Source organism: Carettochelys insculpta, chromosome 2 (genome assembly GCF_033958435.1).
Source record: "Carettochelys insculpta isolate YL-2023 chromosome 2, ASM3395843v1, whole genome shotgun sequence".
Taxonomy (NCBI): Eukaryota; Metazoa; Chordata; order Testudines; family Carettochelyidae; genus Carettochelys; species Carettochelys insculpta.
Genome location: NC_134138.1, coordinates 159,785,628 through 159,803,245, shown reverse-complemented (window position 1 = coordinate 159,803,245; position 17,618 = coordinate 159,785,628). Strand labels below are relative to the sequence as shown.

At 42.6% G+C, this 17,618-nt stretch overlaps 1 protein-coding gene across 2 annotated transcripts in view; it reads right to left on the bottom strand.

Moving 5' to 3' along the window:
* The window catches only part of GABBR2 (gamma-aminobutyric acid type B receptor subunit 2), a 776,613-nt gene that overhangs the window by 24,025 nt on the left and 734,970 nt on the right, over positions 1-17,618 (bottom strand). For both annotated transcript variants that reach the window (XR_012644212.1, XM_074985985.1), the window contains exons 15-17: positions 10,704-10,928; positions 5,762-5,944; positions 1,456-1,585 (exon numbers count right to left, since the gene is read on the bottom strand). Coding sequence is in view for 1 of the 2 variants with exons in the window: in XM_074985985.1 (XP_074842086.1) it covers positions 1,456-1,585; positions 5,762-5,944; positions 10,704-10,928 (538 nt within the window). In the remaining variant the exon portion in view is untranslated. The remainder of the gene's footprint in view (positions 1-1,455; positions 1,586-5,761; positions 5,945-10,703; positions 10,929-17,618) is intronic.

Genomic DNA, 17,618 nt, shown 5'->3' with positions numbered 1-17,618 from the left:
GAGCTTCACTTCAAAGACACTTCAGAGATACCCTATGCAGGTTCCAGGGCAGTGGAGGAGCAAATACCACTGAGCTGGACTTGGGGAAAGGAGGGGAGGTGTGGCTGCAGGTGGGCTGGGGCTCCTCTGGAAATGTAGGGGGTGGGGCTGTGTGCAGTCCTGGGGTCCTCCAGTTGGAGGGGGGAGAGACTCCTCTGGCCAGGTGGGGGACAGGGCTGTGCCCACCAGAGCATCCTCTGGTCAACGGGGCGGGGAGGCTGTGCTTGGGGGTTTTCTTGGGGGATGGGGCTTGTGGCACCAGCTGAGGCAGAGCAGGGGAGAGATTTTCCTCTCTTAGGCCCCAGAATTGCTGTTGACAGGTCTACTACTCACTTCTGCGTTCTGCCCTTGTTCTTCTTTGAACTGGGTCCTTTAGAGGCTGTCTCATTAATGTGTGTCATTGTTTACCCTTTCTTGGTTTCTCAGCAGCCTCCCTTTGATCTGATTAGGCATTCAGGCAGGTGACAATACCCAATCAAACAGGGAGACAGGGTCATACATAAGATTAATAAGAATAAAAAGCCATTTTCCTGATTTGTCACATCGTTATCCCCATTTTAGTCAGAAAACAGATCAATGTCAGAGCCAGAAATAGAAGCAAGGTGTCCTGACTGTGACATAAGTGGATCGTGCCACTTCCCAAGAGTGGAACGTATTTAATGGAGGTAATGATTTTGCCTGTATGTCTTTGGGGAGTTCTGCAGAACACATAGTGGAAGCAGCTGTGTGGTAGCTCTTATAGTAAAGAAAATTCCTCTTTAGCACAACCTATTTCTAGGTAACTCTTATTTAAACACCAGCTCACACCAGCACTTACTATATAAGCATGAAAATACTTACTTTTGTGCCTTTTTGCCACAAGCAAAATCTGGACTCCCTAATAAAATGATCATGTTTGAAAATGGGGGTGGGGGTGCCCACATTTGATATTGACAACATGGGTGAGGTCATATCTTTTATTGGACCAGCTTCTGTTAGTGAGAGAAACAAAACTTTTGAACTTACATGGAACTTTTCTTCAGGTCAGGTCGGGTCAGGTCTAATAGAGACGCGGTTAACTGTCATGACATCCAAAATAAAACGGGTCTTTTTAATTATCCCTTTGTGATTATATGCCTGCTTGCAGCTCTGAAAAATCCTTGATTCTGAATCTCTTTGAAAAAGTCCTTTATGATATTTTACTACATGTGATAAGCTCTGAGAGCACACAGTCCGATAAGGCCATTTTATAGAGTGAGACAAGTAAGCAGTGAGCAGATTATAGCTTAATATTTGATTCTGCACATTTGCAAAATTAAACCTCATAATTTAACATGCAGTCCTGTAAAATGCTGAGCCTTCTGGAGCCAACCCATTGGGGCATGTCTGATTAGCACATGCAGGACCAAGCCCTTAGCATGCCCCACTGATTCTTACCTTTGCTGTCTGTAAAGTTCCGTATACTGAGGATGTCATTAAGATCCTGATAGTGGTTCTGTTTAATGTATGTTGTCTTCTCAGGTGTGTCCTGGAGCTGCATAGTAACTTCTTCTAAATCTTTGTCCAGCTGTAGAACAAAAACCCAGTGTAAAAAAAAACCTAGTGAGAGGGAACCCTGAAAAACACAAGTCTCCGCTTTCATTGTCTTCAGTAAACGCTTAACTTTCTATAATTAGAACAATTTGGCTTTGTAATTACTGCAGTGTGACAAATACTAAGTTTTAATAGCACCCCATACTACCTCCGAAAGCCATGCTAAAGGAACCACAAAGAGTTAAAGTGGACAGCTGTTCACATAAGTCCCTAAATAGCTAACAAAAACCTGTTGTTTGCTTGAGATAATGTACACATATCACCAGGAAAGTGGTGAAGCACTGGAGTGCATTACCAAGAGAAGTGGTTGAATCTCCCTCCCTAGAAGTTTTTAAGTCCTGGCTTGACAAAGCCCTGGCTGGGTTGATTTAGTTAGGGTTGATCCTGCTTTGGGCAGGGGGCTGGACTCTTCCAGCCCTAGGATTGTATGAGTCTATGATTTTAGCTAAGCAATTTTTACTTAACGTGACACTGTCATCTAACTGAAGCTTAATAGAGGAGAGAGTCCTTGGATACGTACATGGAAACCTCTTAATTTCATTCACTGCATATGCTTTACAAATGTAATAATGCAGGCAACTACATTCATTTCCACAGCAAACCAGCCAGCTGTTCGTAGGAATTCTCCATTATTTTTACTTTTGGCCTTGTCTGAATCAGTGCAACAGCAATGCACAGAAATACTGAATAATTTAGTAGATTCAGTAATCAAATAATATGTCAATACAGTTGATAACATGATGCAAAAAGAAAGTGTTTAAACAAGAGATCGATACAATGAAGTGTATGTTATGCAGGAGTTAAGACTAGATGATCACAATGGTGCCTCTGGCTCTCGTATTTGTGGTAGGCATTCTGTGTGCAGCTCCTGACCCTGTATGCCAGTGGGACAGTATATAGCATTCTAAAGACACCACAAGAAGCTCAAGGATTATGCTCCAGGGTAGGACCTTTGCATAAGATGTGTGCTAGAGGTTGCATGGGGCATGTTAGAAGAAGCTGAGTGATCTCCAATGTATATTGCTGCACGAATGATGAACACTACAGATTGCACAGCTGATCAGACAGCTCATGCAAGGCTGCCAGAGCTTAGGTAAAGACTGGCCTATTATAAATTGACTTGCCCAAAACAGTCTTAGGATCCTGAAGGTGCAATGTGACCCCTTTCTCCCTGCGCTGCTGTTGTGGGCCCCGAACGCCCTGGAATCATAGCACGTGAACTCAGCCTGTGAAAAACAGTTCCTTATAACAATAACAAAATAGCACTGACCTAAGTAACTCATTTGTTTAGTTTTGGCAGTGAAAAGGGGGAACTTACCCCAACTGTGGCATCATGGATGTGACAATATAGTCAAGACTGCAGGAAGCATTTCATTCTTTCAAGACAGACAAGATGGGTGAGATAATATCTCTTACCAGACCAACTTCAGTTGGTTAAAGAGACACGTTTTCACGCTTACACAGGGTCTGAAGAAGAGGTTCTGTGTTTGCTCAAAAGCTTCTCTCTTCCACCAAGAGAAGCTTGTCCAATAAAAGCTATTACTTCACTGCCCTGGCGTCCCTAATATTCTGTGACAAACAACATTCTTGGAGTTTTCACTTCCTTTTAGCCATCTCAGAGAAACTCCTTTTGTAAGGACGTTGCCCTGTAATTTACTTCAGTGATGTTTTAGGAAGTTTGAAGAAAATCGAGCCCATCATTTCTGAATGACAGAGTTGAGAAAGTTCTACGCTTTCTGTGATTTGATAATTATTTTTCTAATTTTTTTAGATCCTTCATAACCCAAATTGCCAGTACAAGGCTGAGGTGCTGGGGGCTGCAGTGAGTTGGGTGAATATCATGGCTGCTGAGCTATATACCGAGATTGCAGGGGTGAAAGTAACTTAAGTTTCTTACAGGTACTATTCTATAACCCTGTTTCGGGGGGGTGGGGGTGCATTATGAAAGTACCTTTAAGAAATTTAAGTGTGTGGTGGAGTGCAGGGGGCTGGGGTGTTTTGGGACGTGGGGGGCCCATTGACAGGAGGTGGGGATGTGGGGGCTGCAGCGGTCTGGGCAGGAGGCTGGGAGCGTGCAGGAATCAGGGTTGGGAGTGTGAGGAGGCTCAGAGAAGAGGGTTGGTATGCAGAAGGATGCAAGAATCAGAGCTGGTGGCATAGGAAGGGCTCAGGGCAGGGGCTGTCATAGGTACACGTTAGGGAGGGCAGGAGAGGCTGAAGCCCCCTGATTCCTACCAATGCTTCTTGTTGCTTGCTCACCCCTTTCCGTCACTGTCAGGGAGCCAGAGGAAAGCTCACAATGTGGGTTACTCACTCTGCTACCCCTGGCTCAGCAGCCTGGAGGAAGAGGACGGCCTGTGAGCTGAACACTTTCACTCTCTGGCAATGATGGAACAGGAAGAGCAAGCAACGAGCAGCATGAGTAGGAATGTGGGAGAGCTTCTACCCCTCCTGCTCCTTAAAGGGTGTCTTGTGGGGGCTCAGGGCTGGGGCAGTCCCAGACCAGCATGGGGCACACCCCTTGGCCAGCCCCTTTTCCCTGCCTGCTGCTTAGCATGGCAGCCTGCAGAAGACCCCTAGGAGCCCAGCTGGAAGTGCACCATCCCGCCTCCTGCAGCTGAGCTCTGAGAGCCTGGCAAAACAAGCGAGGATGTGTGGCGGATTGGCAGGGCACAGGAGGGTTGAGGGGCGTTCTGGTGTCCGTGTGCAGGGCTCCAATTACCAGAGCGCACAGAGTCCCAAAATTCATTCATCTGACCCCGATTCCGGCCTTAAAAATCTGTGATTAGTTCGTAGCACGAGCTGTGGAATTAGCTTAACTAAGAAATGTAAAAGCCGTTTAATGTTTATTCTTCTAAATACACACTGACACAGTGTTCGGATGCGGTGGGGAATGTGGTCCTGTGGGAAGAGACTACGTGAGGCCACTTGGGACTGCACACCATTTATAACAGGGAGCAGAATGCCAGGAACGGACGCACTGACTAATTGCTTTAAAGTGGGTCAAGCACTCAGGAGGCTCAGTGGATAATTCCAGCAATGTGGTTTTGCAAAGGCAACCAGGTGCAGCAGAACCATGGCTTTTCCTGGCAAGTCCACACTGTGCCCTGTGGGCTCAATCAGGCTCCAGGCTCCGCTGCAGAATGGTAACAGCGGGAACAAGAACTTTTATCTCCTCTTGCTGAATGGGGAGGTGGGGCAGGCAAACCACTGCCCTAAAACCTTACCTTAGGGGACGGTTCTCGAAAGCCAAAGCTGCGGTGTTTCCCTTAGCATGTCTCTAAGGCAGAAGAGAGACCCACATCTGGTGGATTTTGATATTTGTATTCGGAGACCAGAACGCCACACAAATGTTGGGCTATGCTAACAGGAAAGTTGTACTATGATAGTGCCCTGAAGTGCCAACCAAGATCAAGACAAGGGCCCCATCGTGCTAGGCACTGTACAGACATATAGTCACAGACAGTCTGTACTCCAAAAAGCTTACAGTAGGCCTGCCAATGCGGGGGAAGGGGCACAAGAGGCAACTGCCCTGGGGCCTGGCGATTCAAAGGCTCAGTTCTGTGTGCCCCACTGCCTTAGTCTGAAAAGGCAAAGCAGAGGCATAGAGAGGTGAAGTGACGTGTCCAAGATCACACACAGCAGTGAAGCAGCAGCAACTGGGATGGAATCCAGATCACCTGGTGCACAGCATAGTACCCTATCCTCTAGACCATGCTGCCTCTGCTACCTCAAAAGTGGTGTACTGGAGCAACGCAATAAAAGAGAAACTATTATTTGCAAGCTGCAAGATACAATACAAAAAACCCATATATCACACCCTGTATCATATATATCACATCTACTCTGAGTCCCACAATGGTCATACTATAAGTTTTGTGCTTTTACAATGACATCTATACAACAAGATCATTAATGAGATGAAGTCCCATCTGCTGAGTCATCCAGTTCATAAGTATGACAATGCTAATTATATTTTTCTCACTTGTTAACAAACTTTCTGTCTCTAAAACAGAGGCTAACATTATGAGGTTTTTAGTTGAACAAAACAAAATAAGCTTAAGCTTTGTATGGCTTTATGCCTATGCAAATAAAGTACTTCCATCCCCAAGACAGAATTATCTGGTTTAGTGTACACAAGAAATAATACCTCTGTGATTTTCATTCTCAGACGGTGGTTTTCTGACTGCAGTCCCTCTAGCCGTGATGTACTGGCTTGATTGACACTGGTGACTGATGTTGATGTTTTTGAGTCTTCTTTCTTTTGATTCTGAGTGAATTGGAATCGTCTGTTCTGAGTGGCTGCATCAGGGTTTGTCCTCAGTGTGATTAACTGAAAGATTTAAAAGCATGAGAAATTTGGCAGGGGATTTTATTTTTGGATCAGTTTCTTCTGTGCCTCCAAACAAAAATAAAAGGAGATCCCCTTTAGAAATGAACTGTTGCATTCTGAAGTACAGTCCCCATCTAAGTGGACACTACATTTAAATTTTGATTAGTAACAGAGAGTAAGCTGTGCTAGTCTATACACCATCAAAACAAAAAGCAGTCAAGTAGCACTTTAAAGACTAGCAAAATAGTTTATTAGGTGAGCTTTTGTGGGACAGACCCACTTCTTCAGACCATAGCCAGACCAGAACAGACTCAATATTTAAGACACAGAGAACCAAAAACAGTAAGCAAGGAGGACAAATCAGGAAAAGATAATCAAGGTGAGCAAATCAGAGAGTGGAGGGGTGGGGGGGAAGGTCAAGAATTAGATTGAGCCAAGTATGCAGACGAGCCCCTATAGTGACTCAGAAAGTTCCCATCACGATTTAAACCATGTGTTAATGTGCCGAATTTGAATATGACCTAAATAACCTAAAGGTATGTGTGTTACTGAAGAAGAATTATCACACCATTCTGGAAAGAGAAGCAGCCAAACTGGCTTTTATATTCAAATTCGGCACATTAACACATGGTTTAAATCGTGATGGGAACTTTCTGAGTCACTATAGGGGCTCGTCTGCATTCTTGGCTCAATCTAATTCTTGACCTTCCCCCCCACCCCTCCACTCTCTGATTTGCTCACCTTGATTATCTTTTCCTGATTTGTCCTCCTTGCTTACTGTTTTTGGTTCTCTGTGTCTTAAATATTGAGTCTGTTCTGGTCTGGCTATGGTCTGAAGAAGTGGGTCTGTCCCACAAAAGCTCACCTAATGAACTATTTTGCTAGTCTTTAAAGTGCTACTTGACTGCTTTTTGTTTTAAATTTTGATGTGGAGTATAATTTTTCTGTGACCATGCAGACTATTTGTGGATATACCCTTTTTTCAAATGATTGGGACATGTTTCTTAAAGTTCCATTTAAATTATTTTAAAACTTTACTGCATCATCCCTTGTTAGTTATTTCCCTTCTCCTTCAAAGAGAAACATTCAACTTAAAAAAAAACCCCATACTTCTGTCTGAAACTTTCTTACAATCTATGGTTAAAAGGCATATGCTGAGCTGAACAAAGCCCCAGGTGAATGAGATCGAAGAGTATTTACAGAGTGAGCATGAAGGAATTTAGACTGAGTGTGAGTTCACAATAGGGGGGAAAGAGGAGGAAGCAGCTTAATTAGCCATTAGTAGACTAAAATAAAAACTAACCATTCAAAAAAATACAGGTTAAACCTCTCTAGTTCAGCAGTCTCTCGTCTGGCAACATCCGCCTTCCCGCATAGTATTGGTTAAACGGATAACCACTTATCATGGATGTGGTCAAGTTTTCCATGGGCCCATAAAGTTTGCTAGCAGCACCAGTCCTGGCTCTCAGTGTTCTGTGCTGTTATTTAGCTCTAAATTTGCCCCAGATATCTTCTAGGATCCCAGTAAGCAGTGGAAGTGTTGGTAATGCTGATAGAGCAGGGATTCCCAGCCTGTGGGTCATGACTCAAACATGGGTCGTGATTAGATTTGGTAAGGGTTGCTGGCTGGGCGGCTCCGAGCTTGCATGTGGCCCCCCACTAAACACCCCCACACCCATAGCATGGGACCACTGGGGCTTGCTGCCACTGGTGGCGAAGATAGTTGGGGGGAGAATACTTCAGCAGCTGCACACCACAGCACCCCCACACACCCCGGGAGCTTGCTGTCCATTGCAGACACCTTCTGGTTTAGTATTTTGATTATAACATCTTTTTTGCTAATATCTTCGGTCTTCATGCTTTGACTACTCCAGAAACACAGGGGTGGGGTGTCTAGTTGAGATTCCTGTTTGCGTTATAAGTTCAGTGTATGATATTTCACTGCCATCACCCATGTTGGCAATGTCTGTGTAGTGAAGGGGAAGTCAAAAATTCTTTTTCCCTAGACTTTTCTAAACTCTTCCTTCTAACATTAGAATACAGTCCGAGCCCCTGTATTATTTTCAGGGATCACATGCAATGATGGGAGATGGGACACTCAGTGGATGGTCAGTTGGGAAGACAGTCGTTGCACAGAAGCCTTATAGTGCATTGGAAAGCCAAAGATTCTCCCATCAGCAACTCTCTTTTCTGAAAAACTTTCTTATCTTCTCTGTCTTCATGCTTTTTTGAGGTCCCTGTATTATTTTCAGTGAAGTCAAAAATCTTTTTTCCTAGACTTTTCTATCCTTTTTCTTCTAACTTTGAGAATACAGCCAGTGTCCCTGTATTATTTTCAGGGATTGGATGCAATTATGGGAGTGGGGACACGCGGTGAATGGCCAGTTAAGAATTCAGCTGCAGAAGAAAGACAGTTCTGTAAACTTTTTTGCCGTCCGTGTGGATGTCCTACTTTTCCTTCCTTTCAATGGGGAAAAATGGACGTTTGCTTAGCAAGGGAGGGGAATGAAGAAAATGCAATGTAGGAAGATGATGTCAAAGACCAGCGAGCATACCCAGAATGCTACAGGGATGAGGGAACTGTGGGATAGGTTCCCACAGTGCACTGCTGTAACAGTCAATGTTTGCCAATTTGAGTGTGGCAGCAATGAGTCGACTTTGTGAGGAGCGTGTGGGAGGTGAGGATGGTCAAATTGGAACTAATAAATTGCAGAATTACAAAATTGATATTAATAAATTCAGATTTATCTCGTAGTGTCGACATAGCCATAGATAATGCTATGCTCATTTCTGATCATCCTATCGCAGAAAGGATCTATCAGAAGAAGAGGGGTTCAGAAGTGGGTGATAAATGAACAGGCATGGGAAGATTTCTCTATGAAGGAAGACAAACTATTAGGACTGTTTACTTTAGAAAGGAGATGAATAAGTGGGGACACATAAGGGTATACGTAACATAAGAAAAAAGGGACTGCCCAGGCAGCAGATTTAAAACGTCTAATAGGAACTATTTTGTAATACAATGCATATTTAACCTATGGAGCTCATTTCAACAAGATATTAATGGGCCAGCAATATGATAGTATTAAAAATGACTGCACTTCTATACAAACAATAAAATCTGCCAAATCAGGAAGGCAACAATATATTGCTCACAAATCTGCATACTTTGGGGTATGAGGTAACCTATATGTGAAGAAAAGTTAAGGAATAAATTTCCCTCTGATTTATTTATTCCATTGTGAGCATTCTTACACTCTCCTCTGAAGCATCTAATGCAGGCAACAGGTTATTCAACTAGATAGGCGACTGGGCTGAGTTCATATGGCAATTGCTATGGCCTATAGCCCACGCTATGATGGTTGAACTGAAAGAAAATAAAGAGAAACATTTTCTTCTCTTTGTTCAGTTGTTTACTCTGTATATTTGACAGTCCTTTCTGTAAAGGCACTTTGTCCTGGGCACTCACTTTCTCCTTCCTGGAAAATGCTTACTGATATCAACATAACAGTGTTTTAAAAGAAGAATTTGTCAAAAATAAATTAAAAAGCCACTTGCAGAGGGAGCTTCTTTGCTCAGTTTGCCATGAAGATAGCTTTTTTAAAAGACATTTGTAAAACAAGGCAAGCGGTCACTGTCCCTCAGATTAACGCTCAAAAAAGAAAAGTGATGGTACCCAATCTACAGCTGCTACAACTTGCCAATGCAGCAGGCAGTATCGGTACGGCCTCTCTCGCCATACAAGTAACTATTCTGTAATTACACTCTACTTCAGATTACTATTCATTATTTATTATTACTATTTAATATTTATGTTCAGGGGCACATCAAAAGGCCACAACCAGGCCAGACTCCATTTTGCTAGGCATAATGCAAACACTAAACAATAGTCCCTGCATCTAGAGAGCTTAGGGGTTTGGGGCTGAGATGAACTAGTGGGCTGGGATGGAGGGAAAGGAAACAAGATAGCAAAACCTTGTAGGCCTTTTGGGGCTTCTTCCAGACTCCGAATCATATGTCCATATGCTAATGAGGAGTGGGAAATTTACACCTGTGCCTCATTAGCATCTTCCAGGCTGCTCCTTACCATGTCGCTTCCGAAAGAAGTGGCATGTGTAGAAGCAGCCTAAGAGTAGCTGTATAGGCACTGGGGCTCAGGTTCTGCAAGCGTAAGGCAAGCACATGACTCCACAGCCTAAGCTCCAAGCCTGAGCCAAAACACCAAACCACTGCTGACACATCTATTCTTAGCATGGCAGCACAAACCCTGAGAGGCTGAGCCCATCGACCTGAGCTGCTGTGGGCTGTGTAGACATAAACAAAGAGCTTGAGTAACTTGCCTAAGGTCACACAGGACATCTGTGGCAGAGTAGACAACTGAACTGGGGTTTGCTAAGCCTCTCAATAGCATCCCTCTGCTTTTACACTCCCTGAAAGAAAGAACTAGGGACTTATTCAAATTACAAATGCAAATCATTGTTTCCCACAGATTTAACAAGCTAGTGAGAGGGTATGCACTACAACTGTATGTATTCAAGTTCTTGTACATGTTGCTTTAAGTGTTCAGCTTACTCTGTAATCTCATGGAAGTTCACCCCATTTCCCACTAGCGCTCAGAGATAATTTAATGTGTAAGACATTGGCTTAATTTAGAAATCTCATATATTTCCCTTGTTCATAGGAAAAATGAAATTAATACAGAATTATCATACAAAAGTCAAGTAACAATGTAAGTACTAGCAAACATGAATTCACCTACCTTAGGTACAAAAACAAGGCAGAGTGTAATGGTACTGCAGAATATAATGACTAAAGCAACAATGCAGAACTGAACATTGGGCTGGTCCCGAGTGAGGAACGAAACTGCAGCTCCAATAATACACATGATCCCCACATTGTACACGCTCATCCCAATGTATTTGCTGTCATTCAAAGCAGGAATGCTGACATTTCGAGTCTCCCATGCTAAGAAACAACCAAATAACTGAAATGGTAAAAAAACAAACAAAGGTTACCATTCAAATACAATACCACTTGTTTACATGAATCAAAAGAGTAATTTTTTTATTATAAGCTGTTATATATTTGGCATGGTGTTTCTCGATAAGCAAGTTATGGATTGTTCACAATCAGTACAGCATCAAGAGTCAGAGCTATGATTGTTCAAAGAACACAATAGCTCATTCAAAACACACTAACTTCCATCAGTAACAACAAAAATTAGATTTATACCACTGATCTTTTTCTCAAGAGATAAATATGAAAACTGTATTAGCCATCAGTAGAACTGGGACCAAACTTCCCCAAAGTTCAGGGTTGTTTGAATCTAGGGCCCTCTTTAGCCATCAGCAAAGGAATATTATTACTGCTTTCATTCAGGGATTTCATTAATACCCAAATATGGGATGCAGGATTCTTTTAGGCTTTTTTCCAGCAATGACTCACAATACATCCCAGTCAATCATTCACTGATTCTAACTTCCATTAGTAAATAGCACTGCTAAGAAACAACCTGTGACATAACACAGACCTGTCCAATTAGAAACACTCACAGAAAAAAGAACACCTGCTGCTAGGACAACAAATGTGATTTATTTTATTGGAAGAGAAGCTTTATGTAGACTAACACCTTTAAAAAAAAAAGATTCTGAGGGCCTTTTTAGAGACACTCTAGCACGTCCCTTGTTTTCAGCAGGCCTTTGAAATTCAATAGAGGGAAAGCCTTTAGACTAGAGCAGTGGTTCTCAACTTTTCCAGACTAGTTGTACTCCTTTCAGGAGACTGATTGGTCCTGTGTCACCTCACTTAAAAACTATCAAAACAAAAAGCAGTCAAGTAGCACTTTAAAGACTAGCAAAATAGTTTATTAGGTGAGCTTTCGTGGGACAGACCCACTTCTTCAGACCATATCTAGACCAGAACAGACTCAATATTTAAGACACAGAGAACCAAAATTCCTCAGCTCGCGTCCCCTATTACCCCTCCTCTACTTAAGATACATTGATGACATCTTTATGATTTGGACCCATGGTACAGAGACTCTAGAAGAATTCCACAGAGACTTTAACAATCTACACCCCACCATCAACTTATGCCTCGATTACAACATGCAAGACATACATTTCCTGGACACTACAGTACTAATTAAGGATGGCCTGATCAGTACCACACTGTACCGGAAACCTACTGATCGCTATACTTACCTACACCCTTCTAGCTTGCATCCTGCACACATGACTAGATCCATTGTTTACAGTCAAGGTCTTACATACAATCGCATTTGCCCTGATCCAACTGACAGAGACCGAAAACTACAAGAACTTTACCAAATATTCATAAACCTGAATTACCCACCAGGAGAAGTAAAAAAACAAATCGACAGAGCCAGACGCGTACACAGAGACCAGCTACTCCAAGATCGGCCCAAAAAAAGCCAAGAACAGAACACCACTGGTCATCACCTACAGCCCCCAATTCAGACCACTGCAATGAATTACTGAAGACCTACAACCTATCCTTAATCAGGATGCTACACTCCAGAAGGCCCTGGGTGACATGCCTGTTCTCTCCTACAGACAACCTCCCAACCTTATGAGGATCCTCACCAACAGCCACAGTCTATACCCCAGGAATAGCAGTCCTGGAACCTTTCCCTGCAGCAAAGCCCGCTGCCAGCTTTGTCCACATATCTTCTCCGGCAATACCATCACTGGACCTAACCAGGTTACTCACAGAATCACGGGCACTTTCTCATGCTCCTCTACTAACATCATATATGCCATCATGTGCCAACAATGCCCAGATGCTTTGTATATTGGACAGACTTCTAACTCCCTTAGACAAAGGGTCAATGGGCACAAAACAGACATCAAAACACTCCAGATCCACTGCCAACTCTGTCCACATATTTACACTGGAGACACCATCATTGGACCTATCCACATCAGTTACATGGTCAGGGGCTCATATTCCTGCACTTCCACTAATGTGTGAGCAGTGCCCCCTGCTTTGTATATTGGACAAACTGGACAATCAGGTGACCAAAGCATGAATGGAGACAAATCAGACATTAGGAATCTAAATGCACATAAACCGGTAAGTGAGCATTTCAATTTGGTAGGACACACTATTGAATACTTAATGGTGTGCATTTTAAAACAAAGCGATTTTAACACCAGATTATAAAGGAAGACATCTGAATTGGAATTTATTTTCAAGTTTGATACCTCTCACCTCGGACTGAACAAAGATATCAATATTCTCGTGCATTACAAGGACAACTTCCCCACCTTTGATATTCGCAATGACTACAGCCATCCCACTTAACTTAATAGACACTTGCAGAGGATTTTCTTCTCCTCCCCTTCCCTCCACCCCTTCCTTCTGCCCCATCTAGCTGATTCATCCATTTTTTTTCTTTCTTTTTTTTTTCTATCCTTTTCTTTAAATTCTCTCCTCAGTTATCAGGATTCTCCAGATGTGAAGAAGTGGGTCTGTTCCACGAAGCTCATCAGCTAATAAATAATATTGGTAATCTTTAAGGTGCTACAGGACTGCTCTTTTTTGTTTTGTTTTGTTCTTTGTATCACAATGTGTATACATGGCCGGGGAGCAGTGCTGAGTTAAAGTTGCAGAGACAACTTTAATATGAAGATTGCTTACCTATACCCAGCCCTTCAAAATGGACTCTGCATAGTCACACTCTTGAACATATGCTGACTGTTGTCAGTGAATGGCTCAATCCTCCACTAGTAGCGCCTAGTCAAACATTCGCATGGCCCTTTCCCTCCCTACCCTCAGTCTCTGAGCATGTTCTGAGTGCAAGGCCACACAAGGGAGGAAGTCAGTGCCTCAGTTCCTTCCACTACTACTGCTGAGTCAGTAGAAAAAGGACCCCACAAAAGCAGGGAAGGAAAGTAGAGTATGTGACTCCAGCATCCACCTTAAAGACTCTTGGTTACAGTAATTCAGTACTAATACTAATTATTTCTTTGACCTCTGAACAGTCCCACTCCCAGTATAGTTTAGTCCATAGCAAGCATTTTAAATAGGATTGGTGGATATGGATTTCTAACTAAACAAAGGACTGAAGCACAGATCTAACAACTCTGTCGCTGACAGGGCTGCAATATACAACAGACAATGTTTAACAAATATGTGTTTTGACTCCATGGGGTTGCAGTACTGGAACATGTCTCAATCTTGCCTCCAAGGCTGCAATCACCATAGTGCAGTGCGCTCACAGCTGAAGAGTGGGAAATTGTGATTCACTTTATCACTTTCTATTATACACTGTCTGACCCATTTTGATAATGTCTGTGCTGACACAAGACTTCATTTACAGTTATGAAACAAGTGATTTATACAAAAATCTAAAGTGCTTAGTCTTATCAAAACAGAATGATAAAACTCCTTTGGCGTTCAAGCAGTGCAGCTTTTATTTCATCGTCATCATCAATAACTGTGGGCTCAGCACACGTTGGCGTCTGATGCCTCTCTATTTCCTTCCCTCTTTCCCTGTCTAGAGCGGAGTGGCTAGCTTTTAGTTGCCCTTACTCAAATGAGGTCTAGGAAAAACCAAAGGTGGAATAATGGACTGACTGATATGGAACTTTGACATGATTTTTGGTATGAGTCTAGGATGTGGACGAAGAAATACTTTGTCTTTATAAAAAGTCATAAATACAGGCAGGAGAGCTCAGTGGTTAGAGCATTGGCCTTGTAAACCCAGGGTTGTGAGCTCAGCCCTTGAGGGGGCCTTTCAAGGGTCTGGCACAGGTTACATTAAAAAATCTGTCAGGGATGGTGATAGGTGTGGTTGTGAGTGCAGGGAACTGGATTTTAGGACCTCTCAAGGTCCCTTCCAGCTCTATAATATATGTATGTGTCACCATATTATCCTAATATCAGCCATTAAGGCATAAAATTTACTAATCTTACCAGGTGATAATATTTCCATAATAAAAGCAGGCCCTAAATGATAGAGGAAATAAGGAATATGAAGATAAGGTCTTGAAGGGTGGAGACAAGTTGTGAGTGCATTCAGTCCAATGGTGCTATAGAATCTCTTACCCGGGTACAACTTTAGTAATCCTTTAGAACTCTTTTAACATCACGTAAAAATACTGTTTTGAGTCTGATAAGCTGCTGTTGCAGCTCAATACGGCTGTGTCTACACGTGCCCCAAACTTCGAAATGGCCATGCAAATGGCCATTTCGAAGTTTACTAATGAAGCGCTGAAATGCATATTCAGCGCTTCATTAGCATGCGGGCGGCAGCCGCGCTTCGAAATTGACGAGCCTTGCCGCTGCGCGTCGCGTCCAGATGGGGCTCCTTTTCGAAAGGGCCCCGCCTACTTCGAAGTCCCCTTATTCCCATGAGCTCATGGGAATAAGGGGACTTCGAAGAAGGTGGCGTCCTTTCGAAAAGGAGCCCCATCTGGACGCGCCGCACGGCGGCAAGGCTCATCAATTTCGAAGTGCGGCTGCCGCCCGCATGCTAATGAAGCGCTGAATATGCATTTCAGCGCTTCATTAGTAAACTTCGAAATGGCCATTTGCATGGCCATTTCGAAGTTTGGGGCATGTGTAGACACAGCCTATATGTTTAGTGATGCAACAGATAAATGTTTTTATGGTTTAAATATTACAAGTACTCTAATATAGATTAAATAGAGACTGACTCAGGATTTCTATCCCTATGAGATAGCTATGGCACATTTTTTCCATTTTAACATATAACATTTTCTAGGAGATTTCCTTCTAGCATTAAGTAGAACATGTAGAATATTTGTAGACAAAGATTTCAGTCCAATGCTATTAGAATCCTATTGTCCATGCTTACATGTGCAGTGATGACAGGTCTGGATGACACACTTTTCCTTGCTGTTGTGTCAGAGGGTCTGTCAATGCTAGTAAGCCTCTAGATTCCCTTGGAAAGAAGAAGTATGTGTGCAACAGTTGTCTTGGGCTTGCTAGGGTGATTGGGGTCAAGTGGGATGAATCCTATTTGATTTTGTCACTATGATCGTTAGAGAAAAAGGCAAGAAAGCATACACTAGCTCTGTCTCCCAGCTTAGGGGGAACACATCTGATATACACTATCTACTTCTGTCCTCTAACAAAAGTATTGGCCTGTCATTGTGAACTTCGTAGCGCATAAATCTATCTTCGGAGTACCCCAATGAGCAAAGATGTCTCAGATCACCAAGCTTTTCAAGGAACATTTATGCTTCTGCATCAATTCTGTACTCAGTTGGTGGATCCCTTACTGTGAGCCATATACCTGCCTATTTATTCATTTGTTGGCCCCTGAACTCAACTAAATCCTTAGGCTGTGGAAGGGGCCTACTAGGATGATGGCCTTCCCAGGATTAAATAGGTGGTGTGCTAACGGGTTAAGGGATCCTGCAATATACAAAGCTCCTGGATACACCTCATTGAGTACAGACCAGTCGTAAAGTTATTGCCTCCTTGAAAAACTGAGATGATCATGCTCCTTCCTGTTTGTTACATTTACATAGTACATTGCTGTCATATTTGTCTGTGGCCAGTTGAACCACTGACACTTGTATCTGGGAAAGAAAGGATATAAATGCCAACTCTTCATATGATCTTTGGATTTCTGTTAGGATGGTAAGTATCACATCCAAACTGTGTACTATGGATCTGGAGGTTTTTGACAACCAACGTTGCAGTGGTATCATACTTAGTTTTGCATGAGGCGTGACATGTGGTTGACACTAGAAGACATATTAGCAATAGAAAGACTTTACTTTCTGATATGGATTCTGCAGTAGAGATTGAATGATGCGTTTCAACTTCAGGTGCTTTTTCTCTAGAATAAAATCTTTTGTTCTCTCAGAATCAAAAGGAGTGATGCCTCTGAACTGGATTTGCTCTGATGAAGTCAGTATGGATTTATTATAGTTTATTAAGAAACCCAACCTTTGAAACACAGAGCATGCAAATTTTCTGATTCTTTCCAGCTGACCCTTGGAGGCCAGAAGGAATAATGGAAACTATAGCCAATATTCTGAAAAGCATCCAGCAGATGTACTTGTTTAGTTTTTTTAGATCCAAGAGGGGATAAAGTCCTTCATGTTTTGTTTGAAATCAGGAAATGGCTGGAAGAGATTTACTGAAACTTTCTCAATTGCCCCCTTTGTTTACAGAGAAAGATTTCTTATCACTGAGACATGAGAAGGGGCCCTAAAAATGGGGAAGCTGGTTTGGCATGAGAATCTTGAGCTGGATGGAGAAACCGTTCTTTACAATGTTCAAAAACCATCTCTTTGTGATGATCTTTAGCCAGTTGCTCTAACATGGACTTAAATGATCTCCAATGGTTAAGGAAATAGAAGCCTCATTTGGTGCCCTGAGTATTGTTCCAAACCTGCATCTTACGACAGGCAAAGAAATAAAGACCGACAAATTCTTCTGCTTCATTCTGGCTTTAAATGGGCATCTCTTATATGACTGAAAAACAGAAAATTGTTATTGCTATTGGTATTGATGTCGACCTTTGCTGGCATAAGAAAAAGGTTAGTCACATGTTTAGAAAGGAATATTAGCTTTCTTTCTAGGTAATCTAGTCTTTTCCCTACTCTTGCTGGGAGTAGAACATCTCTCCTGATTTTGATCATCTCATCGTTGCTGCCACTAGTAGAAAATG